At 45.3% G+C, this 23,739-nt stretch overlaps 1 protein-coding gene across 1 annotated transcript in view; it reads left to right on the top strand.

Annotated features, from left to right (window-relative positions):
- The window catches only part of LOC146629752 (integrin alpha-11-like), a 36,536-nt gene that overhangs the window by 2,413 nt on the left and 10,384 nt on the right, over positions 1–23,739 (top strand). The window contains exons 2-17 of the mRNA XM_085360220.1: positions 4,488–4,599; positions 10,851–10,960; positions 11,308–11,399; positions 11,923–12,037; positions 12,113–12,240; positions 12,604–12,752; positions 13,343–13,487; positions 13,601–13,766; positions 13,951–14,021; positions 16,974–17,118; positions 17,538–17,686; positions 17,806–17,949; positions 19,381–19,584; positions 19,682–19,812; positions 20,430–20,602; positions 23,528–23,667. Coding sequence (XP_085216346.1) covers positions 4,488–4,599; positions 10,851–10,960; positions 11,308–11,399; positions 11,923–12,037; positions 12,113–12,240; positions 12,604–12,752; positions 13,343–13,487; positions 13,601–13,766; positions 13,951–14,021; positions 16,974–17,118; positions 17,538–17,686; positions 17,806–17,949; positions 19,381–19,584; positions 19,682–19,812; positions 20,430–20,602; positions 23,528–23,667 — 2,174 coding nt within the window. The remainder of the gene's footprint in view (positions 1–4,487; positions 4,600–10,850; positions 10,961–11,307; positions 11,400–11,922; positions 12,038–12,112; positions 12,241–12,603; positions 12,753–13,342; positions 13,488–13,600; positions 13,767–13,950; positions 14,022–16,973; positions 17,119–17,537; positions 17,687–17,805; positions 17,950–19,380; positions 19,585–19,681; positions 19,813–20,429; positions 20,603–23,527; positions 23,668–23,739) is intronic.

Genomic DNA, 23,739 nt, shown 5'->3' with positions numbered 1-23,739 from the left:
CAATCAGCTGTTCTGCATCAAATCTGATGCCACACAAATTATTTGTGTCACAAAAAATAATTTCTATTATGAGATGAAGGAGAACAACAGCCTGATACCTGCAGGCCTGACAGCAGCAGATGTGTCACTGCTGTAACACCTGTAACACTCAGCAGGCGCCTCATTGTTCTGACACACAACAACACTACTGACTACACTACACACTAACTACACACTGACTACACACTGACTACACACTAACTACACTCTAACTACACTCTAACTACACACTAACTACACACTAACTACACTCTAACTACACACTAACTACACTCTAACTACACACTAACTACACACTAACTACACTCTAACTACACACTAACTACACACTAACTACACTCTAACTACACACTAACTACACACTAACTACACTCTAACTACACTCTAACTACACACTGACTACACACTAACTACACACTGACTACACACTGACTACACACTAACTACACTCTAACTACACTCTAACTACACACTAACTACACACTAACTACACACTAACTACACTCTAACTACACACTAACTACACTCTAACTACACACTAACTACACACTAACTACACTCTAACTACACACTAACTACACACTAACTACACTCTAACTACACTCTAACTACACACTAACTACACACTAACTACACACTAACTACACTCTAACTACACACTAACTACACTCTAACTACACTCTAACTACACACTAACTACACACTAACTACACTCTAACTACACACTAACTACACTCTAACTACACACTAACTACACACTAACTACACTCTAACTACACACTAACTACACACTAACTACACTCTAACTACACACTAACTACACACTAACTACACTCTAACTACACTCTAACTACACACTAACTACACTCTAACTACACACTAACTACACTCTAACTACACACTAACTACACACTAACTACACACTAACTACACTCTAACTACACACTAACTACACACTAACTACACACTAACTACACTCTAACTACACACTAACTACACTCTAACTACACTCTAACTACACACTAACTACACTCTAACTACACACTAACTACACACTAACTACACACTAACTACACACTAACTACACTCTAACTACACACTAACTACACACTAACTACACAAGATTTGTGCTAAACGTCTCAAATCTCTCACATCTCAAACACGCCGTCACTCCTAAAACTTCCCCCTCCCTAAACAACTAAAGGCCATGTTGCCATATCATTTTTTGATTGGTCAACATGGTACATTTTTCCACCAATAGGAAAGGCTGGGAGTTTTGGTGTTTTTGCTCGCAGGCTTTCGAGCGTTTTCCTTATAAAACGCCGTTTTTACCGTTTCTTCCTGCAGTAAATATAAACAACGACAGTATTCAGGAAGAAAACCAAACATTGCAGATATTTTATCATAACTCTGGTTTTACGCGGCCGATCAACACAATTTAAAAACTGGTATAAAGTCCTCACTTTGTCCGTCAGTTGTTCCGTCTGTCCTGCTCACATCTCCAATGGTTGTACACGTTGGCATTAACGTGGCTTCACTCCACATCAGCTGCTTTGCTAAAACACCGGCACATAAGGACGCGTCATAGCCTGTAAACCACGCTGATTGGATACGAATGTGAATCGCATCATTGGCTGGACTGTGGGATAAGGCGGCATCGTTCTGATCCCACACGGGAGCAGCCAGTCACTGACTAACACTGCAGAACAGAATTGTTAAAGTTTAATTTTAATTTCAGTGCAGGTCAGATTTTTTTTGTGCGCATCGCAGATTTTCTGTGCCAGCAGTGGGCAGCTTAGAGGGAGAACTGCTCTACACCCACCTCCAGCCACAGTAACCAAACAAACTGAAAGTTGAAAAGCTTCTCGTGTTTCTGCTGGTTTTGGCGTTTTACAGAAACCACAGACATGCAGCGTGCTGCTGTGATTTTGTCTGCTTCAGGCACAGAACAGCCTGAAACTCTTCTGATACATAGAAAACTTTTATATAACTAAAGAAAGCAGAGGTATTAACGGCGCAGCCAGCTCTGGGAGCAGCTCGGCCTGCTCTGGATGATGATCAGCATGATCTTTGATACGTGTCGTCTTATGTAAGCAGAAACTTTGAAGCAAACTGGAAAAAGTGATGTTTTTGAAGATATTTAAAAACAGACAAAGGTCTGATAGAACGTCTCGGACGAAGATAGTGAAGTGTTTGTGGAGCTCGTGGTGCTGTTTGTGTATTTTGGAGATATCTGTAGAGTAAACTCAGTGCACTTTTTAAATGACGATTTCATTCATTAAGTGATCAAATCTACCTGCCCTGTGTGCAAAAGTAACTGCCCCCTACACCTGGTAACTCATTGTTCCAGCCTCAGCAGTGAGAACTGCAGTCCAGTGTTGCGATGCCTTCAGTGGGTCTTTCACGTCACTGTGGAGGATTGTTTGAATTCGGACCAATGGAGGGTTTTCCAGCATGAACGCTCATTTAATACTGGCTGCTCCAAAACGTCATTTTGTTGTTTGAGCCAATCAGAGGTGGACATGCATTTCTGCTCATTGTCCTGCTGCCTTCAGGGCTTTCTGGTAGAGAGCAGAACTCACGGTTTCCTCACTTACAGCGAGTCGTCCTGAAGCTGGAGAGCAGCCCAGACCATCACACCTCCACCGTGTGACGTTCTCTTTATGAAATGCTGTTAGTTTGATGCAGGAAGCGGCACAGACGGGCTTTGGCAGCTCGTCGAGCAGTGATCATGAAACGCTCCCGTCTTTGAACTGTTCTAAAAAAAGTGGAGATTTCTGTGGAAACAGGAACAAAACTAATCTCACAGCTGATACTCAATCTGGATTCTAATCTGCCTTCAATTATGAGACGCACATAGAAAAACCTGTCACTGACCACAGGTCGGGAGGATCGTCCACATCAGCGACCGTCAGACCCGGATCGATCCCTGCCCGGATTCCTGGCCCAGCTCAAACAGGGGCAGATTCCTCTGAGCCACGAGCAAACAAACACGACTCTTCTGGCTTCCAGCGTCTTTCACTTTTGTCCTCAGCAGCCAAACTCATCACCACTGCTGGCCAACGATCCCGGCAGCGTGCCCAGTTTTCCAATCGCGCCACAGCTGGGAGAAGCAAACCGGAGTGCTCAGGAAATACTTCAGCAGCATACGGACAAAAAGCAAATGGTCAAAAGGTCACACTGAGATCAAAAGGTTGTGAATGAATGCCATATGCATTTTAAACCTGGTGAATGACATATCAGCCAATCAGATGATCCCGTAACCAGAAACGCTCTCAGTGAGAAAGCTGAGAGCTGATTACATCATCGGAGCAGGAGGAAAGACACAAAACCAACCAGTGATGACATCAGATCCACCACGGCATGGATGAGTTATGGGATTAGATCAAAATAACAGGACAGGACCAACTGTATGTACACGCTGGGGTCTGAGCAGGCAACAGGCACAATCAGGAAGTAAAAGGCACACAAAGAGATGAGACTACCAAATGGTCTGTATTTGTATAGCTTTATTAGTCCCTAAGGACCCCAAAGCACTTTGCATATCCAGTCATCCACACATTCACACACATGGCAGCTACGTTGTAGCCACAGCCACCCTGGGGCGCACTGACAGAGGCGAGGCTGCTGGACACTGTCGCCACCGGGCCCTCTGACCACCACCAGTAGGCAACGGGTGAAGTGTCTCGCCCAAGGACACAACGACCAAGACTGTCCAAGCCGGGGCAACCTTCAGATTACAAGGCGAACTCCCAACTCTTGAGCCACGATCACCCCGGCGGTCGTGGCGACAGAGGGAGACAGAGGGAGACGAAACTAAAATAACGAAAACTAAAATAACAATAAAACGCTCCGTAACACTTTAAGATACGGCCCACGACTAAAGGCAGAATTCCCCTGTGATTAAAAGGAATGTCAGTGTATTATAATTATGATAATATATATATATGTGTAAGTATTATATGTTTACCTGCAAACACTTAAAGGCAGGAACACGCGTCAGGTTTTTACAGGAAAGGAAACACAAATGATAAATTAAGTAAATTTAAGTACAGCACAAGTCATTTTTAGCAGTGTGAAAATAGTATTTCCCATTTTCTGCTGGAGGTTTCTTCCTATTAAGAGGGAGTTTTTCCTTCCCACTGTCTCCAGAGTGCTGCTCATAGGGGTCATATGATTGTTGGGTTTTTCCTTGCAACATGAAGCACCTTGAAGTGATTGTTGCTGTGATTTGGTGATACGTGAATAAAGTCTGGACTGCAGAGATACCGTCTACGTCAGCAGCTTGATGATGTTAGGTTGATAGCACAGCTTCTGAGAGCGATAGCAGCCTGCGTTACAGCTGCTTTCACTTTGTTGGGCCGTTCCCAGCTCACGTGGCTGCAGGACTCACTGTGGACTGGTTTTAATGGGTGGTGAATAAAAACAAACCTTTTTCTGTCTTTCAGATCTTCAGCTCTGTTTCAACTTTGACACGAAGAACTTCAAGATCTTCGCTGGGTCTAAAGAAGCTCAGTTCGGGTACACGGTGCAGCAGCACGAGGCGGGAGGACAGCAGTGGTGAGAATCCCGGCGTCGCGTCCCGAACCCGTTCTTATAGATTCCTTGGTTTACTTTAACCCACCTGTTCATGAACTGTTTCAGGGTCCAAGTAGCTCCGAGACTCCACTGAGAGTCCAATGGTTACAGCAAAGTTTAACCCGCTGGCGTTAGCAGGATGGCACACGGCTGACAGGTGCAGTCAGGTGTAGGCTGAAGTGAAAAGATGGCAGCAGCTTACAAAACCAAGCCTTAAACCTGCATTACTGTAACAGCCAGCAGGGGGCGACACCTGTAAAGTCTGACTGAAGGAGGTTTATGTGAAGATGAGCCTGCAGGGCTCAGTGAAGTCTTCCCTCGTGAGTTTCAGGCCTGAATTAAACGTGATGTCCGTTTTGACGCAGGCGAGGACTCAGGGCGGGGCCACATCTCTCGGTTTCTTGCTCGTCGTGTCCGGCCGGCGATGTCGAAGCGCTCCATCTCGAGGCTTCCAACACGTTCAAAACTGGAGAGAGTTCTAGGAAAATGTTCTCGTCTCCTCGGGGAGGCTCAGCTCAAGCTGAACATCTCCTCCAGGTGAGGACAGAATAGATGGTGTCTGCGTGTCTGCGTGTCTGGTTGAGGATGAAAGATAATGGCGGGGTGCTGGGATTTACTGGAGGCCGCGGCCCGTCTGAAGCCAGCAGGTTTGTATGTTCTGGGCCATGGAGCTGAAATACCTTCGACTTGGAACGCCGCTCGTCTGTTTCCGTCCTCCCTCTGCAGCGTGGCCGTGAATTATGTCGAGATGTCAAGATCATGTTAGGATGACACATTTTCCACCAACGAGACTGAAACGTGGAACATTTCTCTGCAGAGCATGTGGACATTATTTATAGTTCTTACTGCTGAAAATCCAGATTTCATAACGCAGGTCGTCACTCTCGCGCTCTCGTGCAAACACTCGTTCCTGTACAGTTTGTCCTTGGCTCCCCGCTCAGTCTGCTCTCCCATCCTTCATCTTTATATTTTCAGCCTTCGTGGACTCTCAGCGGGCCTTCAGAGGAGATGAGGTGTGTTAAAGTGGGATGAAAGAAGACGACTTTAGAAAGAAATATGAAAATACGAAGAAGCTTCAGAATAAAAACGAGATATTAGGAACACTGAGAAACTGATCAAGTCTTGGTGACAAAAACTCTGCACAGAGCTGTGGGAAAGTATCTGATATCAGACAAAGGAAACCACAAAACCAATGATTTCATTCATTAAGGGAACAAAGTGATCAAACCTACCTGCCCTGTGTGCAAAAGTAACTGCCCCTACACCTGGTAACTGGTTGTTCCACCAGCAGAAACAGCAGTGCTGTGTTTGTGATGCCTTCAGTGAGTCTTTCACGTCACTGTGGAGAAACTTTGGTCGACTCATCTTTGGAGGATTGTTTGAATTCAGACATGTTGGAGGTTTTTCCAGGATGAACAGCTGTTTAAGGTCCACTCCGAGACCTTCATTTGGATCATTGTCCTGCTGCCTGAGTGCTCTTGAGCTTCATGGCATGAACTGATGGGAGGACATCCTCCTGGAGCAGCAGAGCAGCCCAGACCACCACCATGTCTGCTGCTGCCGTGATGGTGTCTCATCAGATGTGACGGGGCTCAAACCCTCTCTGGGATCATCCAGATGTTTTCTGGCAGATGTGAGATGAGCCTTGAACTTTCACGGAGGTCATTTTTGCCCCGTGTTTTTCTCATTGTTGAATCATGACCTCTGACCTTAACCGAGCAGAGTCGATGTTGTTCTGCGGCCTCTGGATGAGCCGTTGAAGCCGCTCCTGTGAAGGTTCAGCTCTGCTCCAGTTTTCCTCCACGTGTGGATAACGGCTCTCGCTGTGGTTCGCTGCACTCCCAAAGCCTGTAACCTTTCAGACTGATGACGTCGCTGACTTTGGTTCTTTAGATCTTGGCATGATGCGCTGCTGTTTGAAATCTTTTAAATAAAGTTCAGAATCAGTGGAAAGAATGAAACGTTTGGCAGCGTCAGCGAGTGTTTGTTCGTCACCTGGGAATCAGAAGGGCAGAAAATGAAACAGCAGAAACCTGTGAGCACTTAGTTAATTATCAGGAGGTTACGCTGTTGTTTTCCTCTCAGCCTCTGTCTGCGGTTGCAGGTGAGATTGTCCAACAGTTTTTTTGTTATCTGGAAACTCTTTCAGCCGTGACGCATACCTCGCGATCCTCCAGGATTACAGAATCGCTCTTCCTTTTGAAGTCTCAGGTAAACAAGTGGAAAGTATTTGCATTTGTCTTGCGAGCAGTCTCTCCTGCATCTGGAGGCGGAGCGCCGGATCTGGAAACTATGTGTTGTGGTTTGTTATTCCCCAGCCTCCCTCTGTGAAGCCCATCACGCCGCTCGCCACCGTGTGTGCGTGTGTGTGTGCGTGTTGTAAAGGGGATCTGACACAGTAATTCAGCAGGATTGTTTTTCTGCACGGTGATATCTGCATTTCAGGTGTTTGACACTCGGCACAGAGGCATAATCCTCGCCTTCTGTCTTCCCAGTTATCCTCAATATTCCTGAGTTCATGGGAGAATTCTTTGTACCAATAAACCGTCAGGCTCTGCGACTGCCGCCTGCTTCCTGTTTCAGCCGCGATCAGTCGTCTTTCTCATTCCTGCTCTGTACATTGATGAGGTTTAAAGTCCTGTTTGTTCAGGCTAATAAAAAGATTGCGGTACTCCTTTTCATAGAAATGACAATTATTATTTTGGTTTCATGAAGCTCCAGATGTTTTCAGTGGGTGGCTGTCTGCAGCTGGACGCGGTCCACTGAAATAGTAAATACTTCCTCTACACCTGCATACTTTCTATCTAACACTCACACTCCAATGGACTCATCGGGAGTACCTGAGCTTCACAAACACATTAGCGTGCAGACTGGAGCAGCCAGGGATCGAACCGTCAACCTTCAGGCTAACAGATGATCATCTGGTCTGCTTCCTGATCTACAGGCAGCCCAATATAAAGGAAATGGGAAAGACTTTCTGTCAAACAGATGTTGTATGGATAGATCTCAGGGATGCTGCTCTGACCTGAATGCTGACCATTTCACCTTCTCTGCTGGAGGTCGGTCACACAAGAGCGAGGCTTTGGTCAGAGGTTGTCCTTTGAACGTATTCGTGTAGCAGCATAAACACGTCAGATTATTTTGGGAGAAAAGGCTGTAGGAACCCCGGAGCGTTCCTCTCCTCTGTGGACGGCTCAGCTGGAGCGCTCTCGAAGCTCAGCGTGGGTCGGTCGCAATTGTGTTAGGTCGCATTTTAATGCAGCGGGTACCCACAGGAGTGAACTGTCCACATGCAGGGTTGAGACAATAATGGATTGGATTTATATAGCGCTTTTCAAGGCACCCAAAGCGCTTTACAATGCCACTATTCATTCACTCTCACATTCACACACTGGTGGAGGCAGCTACGGTTGAGCCACAGCTGCCCTGGGGCAGACTGACAGAGGCGAGGCCGCCATATCGCGCCATCGGCCCCTCTGGCCAATGACCATGAAGAGAAGCTGTGGTCTCCTCACTAGCAGCTCCATGTTCCTCAGTGCCTCGCTCACTGCGCAGAGAGCTGCCATGAGAGTGAGGACGAGCCCGCTTTGATCATGAAGCTGTTTTCATCGTTTTAAAGTGGCTTCATTAGTTTGACTCTTCCTTTAAACGTCTCTAAGACGAATGATCCCCGATATCGATTTCGGTGGATTGTGTGAAACCTTTCAAATATGTTGAAGCAGAAACTGTTTGCTGATAAAGGTCAGCTGAGTCTGTAACATTAGAGGAAATGTCCTCATGCATCTCTTATCGACTCTATTTGTCCTGCGTGTCCTGGTTTGGATATTTATCTGGTTTTGTTTAACCGTGTGCAACACGAGTTTCACTTTTTCCTCATCATAGTCCCAAAGCGCATAAATCACAGTGTAATCAGAGATTGGTCATCCCTGTTTCCCCTTCTTTGTTCTGCATTAATCTGATCTGCAGTCTGTGATTCCCTCGAAGTACGAGTGAGGACTGATTACTCACTCACGATTGGTTCAGGTGCTGCGTCTGCAAAACTGCAACACAATCGAGTGTCGCTCCACTTAGACAGCAGATGTGTTGCTCATCAGGTTGTTGAAAGTAACAGAGAGCAAACATCTGCCTCGGTTACATCTGTGAGAGCGACGGCTCAGAGTCGCCGCCGAAGGACCTGTGGTGACCTCAGTTACATCTGAGGTCAAACCTCCCGCTGTGCGTTTCCTCAGCCAGGATTCAAGCTGCTGTCCGTGTGTGTGTGTGTGTGTGTGTGTGTGTGTGTGTGTGTGTGTGAGTGTGTGTGTGTGTGTGTGCACCATCAGGCCGAGCTGCTACCAGAGGCTCTGACTTGCGTTCCTTCAGTAACAGCCAGCTGTAAGACATCTACTCTAATGAAGCTAAATGTGAAAGAGCAACAAAAGGTGCTGCAGGAGACGAGCAGATGCAGGCAAAAATAAAAACAAGTTCATCACAAATCCAAAATAAACTCGCAGGAACTGATTATTATTTAATTTTTTTTGTATTTAAATAATTAATTATTAAGGAAAATGAGCTTAGTATGAATCTCTACCATGCCACGTACACTTTATTTGACCACACTCGATTAAATTCAATGTTTTAAACAGTGAAAGTTTGTTACTTTTAACAAAATTTACATGTAATTAAATTATCTATGTTGGGCAGGACAGGATGTACACAGGCTGTTACCAAAATAAAACAGGAAGTGACGAATGGAGAACTCGAGGAGAAAGACAACGCTAAGAAACACAAGCGATGGCCTAAAAGTGGCATCACCAAGTAAAGATATTGGAATAAATGAACACTTGTTTTCATATAAACTGATCATAAAAGCTGTGACGTGAGGTCATCGTCATCGGGGAACGAGTGGCATCGAAAGAAGAAGAGATGCTGGAGGCATGGCTGACGCTGTCTTCCACACAGGCTGGTTTGGGCTCTTCGGCGGTGGTCAGCTGGGATGTTTGTGCAGGAACAAGGCTGAGGTCATAAAAGCAATCAAACCTGTGAGAGGAAAGCTTTGGTTGACTTGTAATCGGATTACTCCAGAAAGTCTGCAACACTGTAATTGTCTGATAGAAGATCACCACTTTTAACTCCAGCAGCGTCTACGCCGGTAGATTTATCAGGCTTCACCTTCGAGCTGTTGGTTTCGGGGAAAACATCCCGGAGATCATCAATTAAATGACAAAGAGTCCCGTAAAGCAGCAGCAGAAGAGCCCGTGCAGTTTGAAGTTTCACCGAAAGCTAAACAACATCACCTGCTCAGGAAGTGATCAGCATGGCGGGATGATGTCAGAGGCTCGGAGGCGTGCTTCTGTCTGCAGGATGTGAACCCGGGCCGCCTGCGTTCTGGGATGTGGTTTGTCAGCCCTGCTTTTCCGCCGTTTGATGTGGACAGGAGACACTTTAGCAGATTGAGGGTTAGCGCTCTGCCGCAGCAGCTCCTCTGGTATGTGAGTCAGCCCTCTTCCCAGAACCGCCACTGAGGCCACATGTGGTGGCGTTTACGCCGGTTAACACTAATGACCCGCCTGCTGAGTGTAACTGTGGCAGCAGGATCTGTGTCTAACATGACCGCTGCCACGAGGACTGACCTCTGAGGAGGGGAAGTGAAAAAGTTTCTGTACGTGCAGAAAAATACCAAGAAGGTCTGTGATTTAAACGCAGCTCATACTGGGCCAGAACCCAACCAAGAGCACTCCAATGAAAGGATTAACAGACCACAAAACATAACGTTTTCATATCAGACACACACTGTAGGCTGTTGTAGCTCTGAGTGGAGTGGAGGCTGTGAGTGATGGTGCAGAAACCTCCTGTTCTGTCTTTCACAGCTCCTGAACGCTCGGGCTAATCCTAGCAAACCCTCCTCTTTGCTTTGAGCCTGGACAAAGACAATGACATAATGCTTCAGGTTACACACACTTAAGTTCAGTTGGTGACATAATACAGCTCGCAACTAAGGGTGTAATAATATATTTTATTTAGAATTATAAGGTCATTATATTTACCCACAAATACTTAAAAGTCATGAGCTTTGTGAGCTGTATTATAAAGTGTACGTGCAGCAGTCCAACAGCTCGGCTTTGGACATCTAACCATATAAAACCAGTCCGATACGGCGTTCGAGCCTCAAAGACGAGTCCCTCTTTTTCTAGAATTCGTGACTTTTGCATTATAAATAAAGTTTGTGATTCAAACTGTGTGCGTGGTTGCAGGTTGCTGGTTGGAGCTCCCTTTGAGTCCACGGGGAAGAAGCAGACTGGCGATGTGTACCGATGCCCGCTGGACAGCAAGAACTCTGCAAACTGCAGCCGACTCAACCTGGGTGAGCAGCAGTGCATGAATATTGATGATCAGGTGCTTTCAGGTGTGTAAACTGTCACAGAGGTCAGAGTAAAACCTGCAGGGGGAAGGTCGTGGACCTCATGGTGAAGACATTTTCACCATGGTGTCATCGCCTTGGCCTCAGGTTTCATGTCGGTTTGTTGCCACCTCAGGCTCACTGCTTTGTCGGCCCTTTAAAGTGGAAATGCTGCTGCATGTAGGAATGCTTCCGTTAGATGTTTCAGACAGCAGGAACTGCTACAGGAAGGAAGATTCAGGACTTTCACAGGAAAACACACTAAAACATTCAACTTAAAATCACAAAGCATCTGCTCTGGCTGTGATCAGGGAGACTCACTCTGAACAACGTGTCTGAGAGGAAGGACAAGATGAGGCTGGGAATGACGCTGACCTCCAACCCCAAAGACAGCAGCTTTGTGGTGAGTCCCACCGAAAGAGTTCATCACGATAAAGTCACCGCCAGAATCAAAGCTAAGGTAGAGGCCTCTAAGAACAGAGCAGAGGGAAGTGAAAACAAACAGTCACCATTGTTTTAACTGCTCAGCACTTATAGATTTTACAACATACTTGTAGTAAAAATGGTCAAAAAATGGTAAACGACTCATATTTACATAGAACTTTGAGTACTTAGTACTCTCTTACTCCAAAGCTTAGTCAACCTTTCCCTAAAGTGCTTTTCACCTAACATTTACAGTCAAGGAAACTTTAACATGCAGGCTAGAGGAGCTGAGGATCGAACCCATAACCTTCTGATTAGTAGACAACCCGCTCTACCTCCTGAGCCACTAAAAAGCACCAACAGCACAAACACCGTGCAGAGCTTCTGCTGTTGTCACTGGTTTTGTTTTATTTCATGTGTTTCTGCACGTCACACCAAGTCATTAAGCTTTGATTTTCTTCCTTCCTCTTGTGTTTGTCCACTCGGTGTGTGTGCTGCCTCAGACCTGCGGTCCGCTCTGGTCTCACGAATGTGGAAGTTCCCTGTACAGCACTGGGATCTGCTCCAGAGTCGGCCGAAACTTCAAGCTGTCCAACACCATCGCACCTGCCCTGCAGAGTAATCAGCACACTTCCATCCACCTATCCGTCCATCTGTCCATCCAGTTTCTAACGTTCCTTTACAATCTTGTAGGGTGTGAGACGTTCATGGACATTGTGATTGTTCTGGATGGTTCCAACTCCATCTACCCCTGGTATGAAGTTCAAGACTTCCTCATAAACATCCTGCACAAGTTCTACATCGGACCAGGTCAGACACAGGTTAGTTTATCTCTTGATCAGAACCAGATAAAGTGAGCATCCTGCCCTATCTGCACACAAAGACTGTAGTGCTTTTAACCCTCTGAGGTCTGAGTCATCATCAGTGCCCGGCTCTAAACCCCACACAGTCAGAATATGCAATTCTTGTTTTAATTATATTGTCATGCCAAGTTTTTCCAGTCCGGGAACAAGGAACACCAAAACTATTCACATTTCCCCCAAAAAGTCAATTTTGACCTTCTCCGAAATGTTGGGTTACCACTGATCTTAGATCTGAGAGTTCATCTGTTCATAGTTTGAAGGTGACAGGTGCTGCATGAGTGGTTTATTGTTCATGTGGACAGAGCTGTATTTTGGCTGCAGGTGGGAGTCATTCAGTACGGCTCTTCGGTTGTCCACGAGTTCACACTGGATGAGTATCAGACGGTGGAGGACGTAGTGGACGCTGCCAGGCGCATCGACCAAAGAGGTGGTGAGGAAACGAGGACGGCATTGGGAATCAACGTGGCCCGGTACGACACCAAATTATGACCCCAAACAAAAACGTGCTGGGCCTACACAAACTTACCCTTAAATAGTTATTGGTCTGATACCATTACCCACCTACTCTGAGCAACCCTGAGAGTTCCAGTCATTTACTCATGTTGGGAAAATGGATTGAACCAAAGTTTCCTAGTGTATAATTTACTAAACCTACCAAAATTAAACCAGTCAGAACATTAATTACTTCCATATGGCAAAGTATAAAAGTTCTCAAACATGAACCCACAGATGAAGCATCTCCAGCATTTTTCAGCCAAAGCAAGTTTTTCTTTCCCCATCAGCTCCTGGAGGCCGTAGCTCCTGTTTCTTTTTCTTGGCCTCGTAGCTAAAGGCCAAGGATTTCCAAAAGATGTTTGAGTCTCTCTGAGACGACTACCAAGAAAAGTCCAAAGCAAGCTCTGGATGAAAACTAACAAAGTGCCTTCACAGAGGACTTAGATAGAGATAATGTTAGCAACCAAGCTACACCAGCAGGTACATTAAGCAGCTAGCTAAGATTAGCCAGAACAAGCGTTCAGAGCTTTGAATCTTCTGAACTTCATCCGATGTTCCTGTGCAGATCCGAGGCGTTCCAGCGCGGCGGCCGGCCGGGAGCTCAGAAGGTGATGATTGTGATTACAGACGGTGAATCACATGACAGTCCTCACCTGGTGCAGGCCGTCACAGACAGCGAGAGAGACAACATCACCATGTATGCCATCGCTGTGAGTCTTAGCCCCAGACCCCCCACCCCCACCCATCGAACTCTGTTTCTATTGGTTGTTTCTGGACTTACGAAGCTCTGACTAACATCCTGTTTCCTCTGCATCTCCTGCAGGTTCTGGGTTATTACAACCGCCGGGGAATCAACCCCGAAGCCTTTCTAAAGGAAATCAAGTTTATTGCCAGTGACCCTGATGAGATGCACTTCTTCAACGTGACAGATGAATCTGCGCTGAAGGACATTGTGGACGCCCTGGGAGAGAGGATTTTCTCTCTGGAAGGTCAGCTAACATTTATCCTGTTAAACTGTAGTATTTACAGAAAAGCGGAATCCATCGTACTAACGAGCATTTCACAATTAACTCTGAAAAGTATTATCTAATGATATTCATTAAAGTGTAACAGGAGGACTGGAGGGTCTGGAGGGAAAAGTTAAGTCGTCTTTGTTGTTTGTCCGGTTTGCAGGAACCAGCAGTCAGGGTCGAGGGTTCGGTCTGCAGATGGCTCAGGCCGGTTTCTCCTCACATTTAGTCAAAGTGAGTGACTCACAGCTGCATTCTTACACAGTGGTAGTGATGTGTGATAAATGAAGCGCTTTCAAAAGCTTCCACAAATCTGTCTATGATAGAAAATGGTTTTCCTGTTGACCCACTCTGTTACATTCAACACGCAGAGCACTGAGTGCAGAAACAGGTGCAGGTACATATTTGTCACACTGATGTGTTTCAGATCATCAAACAAATGCTAACAGTAGACAGATAACAGAGTAAATACAGCTTTTAGAGGACGAGTTCATGTTTTAAAAGAAATACGAAGTAACACACGACTTAGTGATGGGATATTTGGACGGCACATGGTTTTTATTGACTGAGAAAATCAAAGGACAAGTATTACTTTTTAAGTGATAGAAGTTTAACTTGGATAAAGCGATACAAGAATTTGTGAAGTAAAATGGAAAAGAAGATCTGTGGATTTTCCATTTTAGGATTAGATTTCAAAGATCTGTCCACTCTGGACAGAAAAAATAATAACTTCCATTAAATTACTGCTGAAAAACATCTTCATCTACTTTTTCTGCATAAAAAGGGACTTGGCAAAGTATCAATTATTCAATTTCCTCAAGTTTTCTTCACTAAAGCTGAACCCAGAAAGAAGACAGGAGCAGAGCGGCGGTTTTGCCAACAGAAACTTAAATGCTGGTATCGGTATCGTCCTCGAACATCCATCACCAGCCTGGTTCTGGTCCTGACAAATATCTAAAGCTGCAGGATGAGAAGCTTCGAGAAATATTTCTGTTGTTTCTCATCCAGGGAAAATCGTATCCCAGCGTCAGGGAGTGAAAATGTGAGGTGGAAACTGTGTGTGTGTAACAGAGAACAGATGGTTTTCCTGAACGTAAAGCTGCAGGCACGAACTCATTGGAGAATAGATGCAAATCTGCACACACACACACACACACACACACACACACACACACACACACACACACACACACACACACACACACACACACACACACACACACACACACAAATATGCAAAGTGTTTCTGCTCTTAAGTTTTGGGATTAAAAAGGTAAAATGAGGCAGACTGATGAGGAAAACAGGCATCATAGCATCATCTCTGCCTGCAGGAAAACCATCCTCAGCTCCTTCCTGCAGGTTTACTCATGCAGGGCTCAGCAGCTCAGGTCCTGCAGGCGGGACACTTTGTGGCGCTGGCACCGCCAAAAATTTGGTCACTCACTGCCGTCCTCGACTTTCTGTCCCGGAGAGACGATGACTCAAAGATTTAAAAACGTTCATATCTGGACTTTACGACGGCCTGGCTGCTCACACGTGTGTTGAGACAGTTCAACTGAGTTTAAGGACGATTCAGAAACCATTTCAGTTCCAACATTGCCAGCAGGTTTTTTCATCGTGGGGTCTTCAGGTTTGCAGCTCAGAGCTCAATAAGTTTCCCTGCGTAACATCTTGTCACTTGTGAACTGTTTAGGGCCTACGTCCTCATACACGCCCTTATATGGTCTTTCTATCCAGTTCTTCTCAAGATGGAAATCATATAAAACTGCAAGGTTTCATTTAGAAAGCGACATTTCCCAGAGTTTTCTTTTCAAATAACAGTTGTTTAACGTGGCTAAAATACAACCTAACTAACCCAGGCGTTTCACCAGCCACCTGATGATGTTACTGTCCTATCAAAAGTACTCAAGTACAGTACAGGAGTCACGAGCAGTGTTGGTCAAGTTACTTGAAAAAAGTAATCAGTAACTAATTACTGATTACTTCCCCAAAAAGGTAATCCTGTTACTTTACTGATTACTTATTTTCAAAAGTAATTAATTACTTAGTTACTTAGTTACTTTTTAAAAACACGATTTACAACCTGAGTAGGTGATAAAGTGATAGATCTTTCAGCCCAATTCTACTTTTTCTGCATAATCCATCATACAAAATGTAATCAAATGGAAAAGTCTCTTTTTAAAATTTGTTTTATTAGTTTTAATCTTTTAACTTTATGCATCAAGCAAAAATTTAATTATCTGCAACATTCTCTGACTGGAAGAAATTAGTTTAACATTTAAACCTATTTTCTGCACATTCCAGCACATAAAATAAAATATTTTGTGTGTTTACACTCAGTCTTTCAAATAGATGCAAGTAAAACACAGCAGAAAATAAATAAAGTCAAAGACTCAGCGGTCCTGTTGCTCTATTTTCACCTGTAAAGCAGGAGTGGGGCAGGCGGAGGTTTACCCTGGTGCAGGTGTGCCGCGGTCAGTGGAAGAATCCGCGAGTTTCTCTGTGAGTTTCCCATTACGTCGTAGCTACTCGGTGCTTGTTTGGAAGTTTAGGGGTTTTTTTCGCTGTAAAAAGAAGTTTTCTTCCCACGCACAGCGGACACTAATGTTTTTGTCACTTTTTATGGAATCAAACTCAAAGTAAGGTCAGTACTTCCACGCTTTAAACGCTGCACGCTCATACTCTCTCTGCACTCGATATGTGATCCATTGTTGATCTGCACACAGCTGTTGTCACGAACGGGGCACTCGCTTACGTCACTGTCGTGAGACATTCTCGCAAAAAATCACGGTTTTAGTAACGCAGTAATGCAGCGTTCCTACGGGAAAGTAACGGTAATCTAATTACCGTTTTTGCAATAGTAATCCCTTACTTTACTCGTTACTTGAAAAAAGTAATCGGATTACGCGTTACTGCCCATCTCTGGTCACGAGTGACTAAAGGGCCTTTAATGGGGAAGTGCAGTGCCAAAATCAGTCAGGGCCAACTCAGACCTCCCAGATGGGACTCTGTGCTTTTCCCAAAGGTTTGGTCATTCAATGCTGTCCGATGACTCAGTAACAACTTTAATATCTGGACATACAGTCAGGGTTAGAGTGGGTACCTAGAGTTTCTAGGGTCGCCTCTGGGAGTCCTCAAACATAGTGGGTGGTAGTGCCTTCCCTTTAAATCCATGTTTTCCTTTAGGATGGTGTTCTTCTCGGAGCGGTGGGCGCCTATGACTGGAATGGTGCCGTGCTGAAAGAAAGCAAACACGGGAAAGTTGTTCCACCGAAATCATCCTACCAGGATGAGTTTCCAGAGGAGCTGAAGAACCATGCAGCCTATCTGGGTAATATTGATATAAAGTGTACAACATGATATGTGATATACCAGCCTGTAGTCTGTGGGTCTTCAGAAGGAATGGTGAGCACAGGGGTTGTATAGCTGCGATACATGAGATCACTCTAAGGCTATGCCCTCTATGATGTCATACAGATTCAGTAGTAGAAATAAAACATGATAAACTGACTGTTTAGAGCAGTCTAAAGTGTGTGTTTGGCCCATTCTGGTCACATTACTAGAAACTTTAGTCAGGTTTAATGGGAACATCCCCCTTTGGAACAGGAAACATATGACAGGAAATAAGAAAATGCAGAGTCGGTCTACTTTAAGCTTTCTTACCTTGGAAGAATCCGAGGAAATAGGTCTAACAAAATGGAACGGTCAATGTGTGCAAGTCAAACGAATCAGTTTTTCATCTTCTTTCAGGCTACTCGGTGGGTTCACTCATTTCATCCCGCGGCTCTCAGCTTTATGTAGCTGGAGCTCCAAGATTCAACCACACTGGAAAGGTGATCATATTCACCCTGAAGAACAGTGGAGACCTGACCATCTGGCATGCACTGCTGGGAGAGCAGGTGTGTTTTAATCCACTGTGACCATATTTGAATGAATCAAACCTGGTGGACATTCAGGTATCTCTTCCTTGGTGTAATATCTTGTTTAGTTTCTATGGTTTATTTGTGTTTTTGTCTAGATTGGGTCATACTTTGGCAGTGAGTTGCTATCGATGGACATTGACAGTGACGGACAGACTGATGTCCTCCTGGTGGCAGCACCCATGTACTACAGCCATGGCTGGGAGAGAGGCAAGGTTTACATCTACTCTGTTACACCGCAGGTATAAAAACCACGTACTGCTACAAAGGAGCAACCAATTTCTCTGTAACTGTCATTATAGCAGAGGAAGTTGTCACAAGATGATAACCCCACACAAGAGTCATGGACAAATTATGAGACAAAAGGTCCTGTGCACAGATTGGTAAAAGTACCTCAACCCCCACTGACAGCTTTATCTAGTTTTATCTCTTCAGGCTCTCAAAAAAGAAGGCAGGCAGACTTCTTTAGGCTCAAACCTAAAGGTGTCCAGCTGTCTTCTTTTTCAAGCTCTTAAAACTAGCATGACCTGGATGACTGAGAGCCACAGAGGTTCAACTAGTGGTCAGTTTGCTGGTTTTCGTGATTATTTTGAGTTTCTCTCTCCTCCTGATTGGTTTCTGTGTCGTTTTGAATGTTTTTCACTTGTTTTAAAACGGTGAAAAAGAGTTGCAGAATTATCTGTCGCTTTGTGATTGTTTGTGTGACTGACCTTCCATCACCTAATGTGAACTATGTCTGTGAAGGTTCTCAGTCATCCAGGTCATCGTAGTCAAAGGAGCTTGCAAAGAAAAGCGTCTGGACTTCTTTAAGTTACTTGTAGACGTTTCACCTCTCATCCGAGAAGCTTCTTCAGTTCTAAGGTCAAATGGTGGAGAGTCCCAGATATAAACCTAGTGGGAGTGGGACCTCTACATTGGAGAGACCAAACAGCCACTTCACAAGCACATGGCACAACACAGAAGAGCCACCTCCACAGGACAAGACTCAGCAGTCCATCTGCATCTTAAGGATAAAGGTCACTCTTTCGAGGATGCCAACGTTCACATTTTGGACAGAGAGGACAGATGGTTTGAAAGAGGAGTGAAAGAAGCCATCTATGTCCACTGTGAGCGACCATCTTTGAAAAGAGGCGGGGTTTACGACACCAACTCTCTGCCATCTATAATCCAGTTTTGAGATCCCTTCCCAGACGCCTTAACGCCCACTCACATCCTGGGCCATCTGACCTCAGGAATTCGCATGATAAGGTGGGGCCAGGTTTCACAATGAACACACCCGAAACTCTGGCTGATTGGGACCCACACCCAGTTTCACACCTTGGCTCAGGCGATTAGAGGATCATCAGGGGTCCTTTTGTCCCTCTGTGGGGGGAAACTCCCACTAGGTTTATATCTGGGACTCTCCACCATTTGACCTTAGAACTGAAGAAGCTTCTCGGATGAGAGGTGAAACGTCTTCAAGCAACTTAAAGAAGTCCAGACGCTTTTCTTTCCAAGCTCCTTTGGCCAAATGTGAACTATGACTTCAAACAAAGCCTTGTTCATGCCCCATCTGTGTGCTGTTAGGCCTGTTCAGTAATCTGTCCACGACTGGATTGAAATTACTTTTTTAAATGAAACCTTGATTAAAAAAGAACAAAACCTGAACCAAAGAATGTTTTGTTTCTGTCCAGACGTCGTTTGTCCTGCAGGGGGTGCTGGAAGTGTCTGACCACTCCCAAAACTCCCGTCTGGGCTCAGCGTTGGCTCAGGTACCTGACATGAATGGAGACGGGTTCAAAGAGCTTGTTGTGGGAGCACCACTGGAGGATGACCACCAGGGGGCAGTCTACGTCTTCCATGGCAAAGACAAAACCATCCAGCTTCAGTACAGACAGGTAACCAGTCCGGATGCTAAGGGACCTTAGCTGGAAGAGATAATGCAGCATCAGAGAACCCAGAGAGTTTTAATCTTCTCTCGCTTTGCTTCTCCAGCGTCTGTCTGCGGCTGGTTTTTCTGCAGGTCTTCAGTATTTTGGCCAAAGCCTTCATGGCGTCTTGGACATCAATGCAGACGGACTTGTCGACCTCGCAGTGGGAGCGCTGGGAGCTGCTGTCATTGTCTGGTCAGAGCCTCATTCATAAACTGACAGATGATTTGACCCTGTAAGGCTGGAAAAACGAATCAAATCGGCGTTCTTTCTAAAGGCCAGCAGGGGGCGACTCCTCTGAAGTCTGGCTGTAGCAGTTTATGAGAAAATGAGCCTCCAGCTCACTTAAATACTGACCTAAACACTTGTGATGAGTTTAAGCTTTAATGACTGTGTTCAAAGCATCTTCAACACAACATGATGTCTGTTCAGTAAACAAGGGTCAGAAAGCAGGGGATAATTTAGGGCGTGGCTAACTTGTGTTTGACAAGTCACCTCCCAATAGGTGTTTTTTCCTTCTGAAAAACTCAGGCCCTCAGATTGAGCCTGTATGAGGTTGTTGCAGTTACAGCAACCAGACTCACGATGAGTCACCACCACCTATGAGGGATCAATGTGGTCCATAGGAAACTATAGACAGATAGACTCTTCCTATCAGATTGGAGGGCATTGCACTCACTGAGGAGTCTTTGTGAAACCAAACCCTAGTTTAAGTACATCCAGTAAAACCGAGTTATGCGGGACCTGACTCTCCACAGTTTGGAACTCCAATACGCACAAACACTCATAATAAGAATGCTTCATCCCTGCAGGTCACGTGGTGTGGTGCAGATTCAGGCTAAACTAACCTTTGAACCCGAGAAGGTCAACATCTTTAACAAGGACTGCCAGCGAGGAGGGAAGGAGGTCACCTGCATGTCCGTGATCGTCTGTCTGAGTCTGGACTTCAGGACAAAGACCAGGACGAAGACCAGGAAAGATGTTGGTAGGAGTACACAAACATGTCTGCTTATTCACCTGCGTGGGATCTGATCACCACACTGAAAGGTCCTGCCTCAGGTTCAGGCACGTTTTCCTCAGAAATGACATTTAAATCAATCTCAAATGAGCTTTTGAATCAAATCAAAAAACTGGATCCACACATAGAGTTCAAAGATCCAGAAACATTATTATCACTTTGACACCTCTGATTGAAGGAGAGGTCAGAGGTCAAATGTGACATATTTCAAATGCAGTGGTACTTTCTATATGTTGACAACACACAGCACAGTTGTAATGATTATAGTTTCTAAGTTCTGAGGATTTTTGTTAACTTTCCACTGACAAATCATGAAGGCGACCTTGAAGATCTCAGTGGATGGAAGTCAAAGTTTAATGGATTGTTGACATGACCCCGCTCTACACCTCGACACCACTAGTTCCCTCACCGGAGGTAACTATGGTGCATCATCTTATCTCTGGAACCTGGCCCAGAGGAGACGCAGCACCCATCTGAGAGGAAAATGTACATCCTAGGACTTGTGCCTAGAGACCTGAGCCTAGCAGCAAAGCTGGACGAGGTCCAGGGGTGAAGGAGAAGATGACTTTGAACGGGAGGTTGGCGTGATTCTGTCTTTAGTGTTTGTTATGAGTTACAAATCGCTTCCTTCTGTTTTTACATCTGGCAGCATTCACACTTTCCTGGAAATGAGGTCGGCCGCTAACAAAAGCCAAATTTGTGTCCGAAGGAAAAAGGTAGCAGCTAATCTGCTGTTGTGATGTCACAGTATGAGATCATCCTGGAATAGCTCATCCAGTCTCTCTCTGAACCGGCCGAGTTTACGTGTCATTCAAAAGAAGAGAAATATGAATTCTTCTTCTTCTGCTAACAGCTGTGCAGTGTTGCAGCTGAGTGGACGCAGCTGTTTTCTGTCTGTGTGGAGGGAAGCTTGTCGTGGTCGCAGAGGCCCGCGCTGTTGTCGTGTCTCTGTGTAACCAGCTCCAGATGTTTGGGCCGGCTGCATGGAAACCTCCCTAACATGCTAACGCCAGCCAGCTGTTTAACTGTGTCGCTGCTTCTCTCTCCGTCACCTCAGACCTTCTTCACGTCTCCCTCTCCTCGAGCTCCTTATTGCCCACCCGCCTCCCTAAGCGTCCAGCCTGGATTGGACGTTTACAGAAACACGAACACGAGCGTGGCTCAACAGATCGAAGATCTGAGCCACAGGCTGAACCTCTGTTTGATTGGACCAAATATCGACCCGTTTTTGTCAGTGTGGACGTGGCGTTTCTGACACCAGCTGAGCAGCAGCTTACCTCGGCTCTCCGTGCTCTCATAAATCAAACTCAGTTGTTAAACAGATGAACACGAGCTCTGCAGTTACACTGTAGGCTGCTGCATCCAGCAACTAATAAGGACGCAGGAAATGCGTCACTTCATTACTGTAGATCAAGCACTAAGAAGTAGTTGCTGTATTTTACGCGTGCGTTGCTATTATGAAAGTTTCTAAAGGCTCTCAGACTGAAGAACAGTTTGGCTGCATGCCGTTTCAGACATTAGCTGCACACGGAGATGAAGAACACACACCGGCAACGTGTTTGTGAAAGCTCACGAAGGTCCAGATAACGGACTGACACCAGCTGCATTGTCAACATATTTATTTATTAGGATCTGCTTTAGTTTAGCCTGAAAGCACGACGAGTCCCGGACATAAAAACAAACATCAGCACAGCACTGAAACTTCAGTAATACAACCACATCCGAGTTCAACCTTCACAGGTATTGTTTTGATGACTTAATGAAGAACCTGAATCAGACCCAGGATCAGGGAGAGGCAGCTACCTGCTAGTTTGCAGGATCCAGATTCTTACTCTGGATGGCATTACCTTGGCCTCCAGTAACGCTGTGAGGAACCTTGGAGTCATTTTTGACCAGAAATATCCTGTCTCAGAGTGAAGCTGAAAAACTAGTTCATGCATTTATTACTTCCAGGCTGGACGACTGTGATTCATTATTATCAGGAAGTCCAAAAAACTCACTGAAAAGCCTTCAGCTAATCCAAAATGCTGCAGCAAGAGTCCTGACAGGGACTAGAAAGAGAGAGCAGATTTCTCCTGTATTGGCTTCCTGTTAAATCCAGAATTCAAAATCCTGCTCCTCACATACAAGGTCTTAAATAATCAGGCCCCATCTTATCTTAATGACCTTGTAGTACCATATCACCCTATTAGAGCACTTCGCTCTCGCTCTGCAGGCCTACTTGTTGTTCCTAGAGTATTTAAAAGTAGAATGGGAGGCAGAGCCTTCAGTTTTCAGGTCCCTCTTCTGTGGAACCAGCTTCCAGTTTGGATTCAGGAGTCAGACACTATCTCTACTTTCAAGATTAGGCTTCAAACTTTCCTTTTTGCTAAAGCATATAGTTAGGGCTGGACCAGGTGACCCCCTCTTGTCCCTCCCAATGTGTTTATATTACACAATTTCTTTTATTTTTCATGGTCACTATGTGTTCTCTTCTGCCCCTCCCTAATCTTGAGTTCTCCCTCCCCAGTGTTGCTAAGTGGTGACCATTGATAAGCATCTGACTGTTGTGGTTTTCTCCCTAACACTGTAGGTTCTTTACTTTCATATAAAGTACCTTTGAGGCGACTGCTGAATGAATATTACAGTGTACAGTTCCCTCTTTACAGGAAGCTGTAAAGCTGGTACTTGATTATGTTGTGAAACAATAGTCGGTGGACTTGTTTCTAATTTATTCCAAAACATTTTTGGAAGCATAAGTGGAGCAGTTCGGACTAACGACTACAAAAGATGACATCACTTCCTTTCATATCCTCTGAAGGACCTGTAAAAGTCTGCTTGTATTTACAGTCTCATTGTGCCACATTAAGCCTCTGTTTCAGCTCACATTTTCCTTCTCCTCCTCCTCTTCAGCGGTCTGGTACAGTCTGCTGTTGGATGAGAGGCGTTTCCCTCCCCGGGCAGTGCTGGACGAATCGGATCGACAGCAGCCCCGAAGTTTGTTTCTCCAGACAGGAAGTCAGATATGCAAACGCCTTGGCTTCTCCGTCCAGGTCAGAAACAGCCCGGGCACAATCACGGTCAAATGATTCCCATTATGTGTGAGTCCTTAAACACGAAAATGT

Source organism: Diplotaxodon limnothrissa, linkage group LG7, assembly GCF_057381915.1.
Source record: "Diplotaxodon limnothrissa isolate DT_005_m linkage group LG7, D_limnothrissa_male_GT1.1, whole genome shotgun sequence".
Lineage (NCBI taxonomy): Eukaryota > Metazoa > Chordata > Actinopteri > Cichliformes > Cichlidae > Diplotaxodon > Diplotaxodon limnothrissa.
This window is presented reverse-complemented; position numbering and strand designations above follow the sequence as displayed.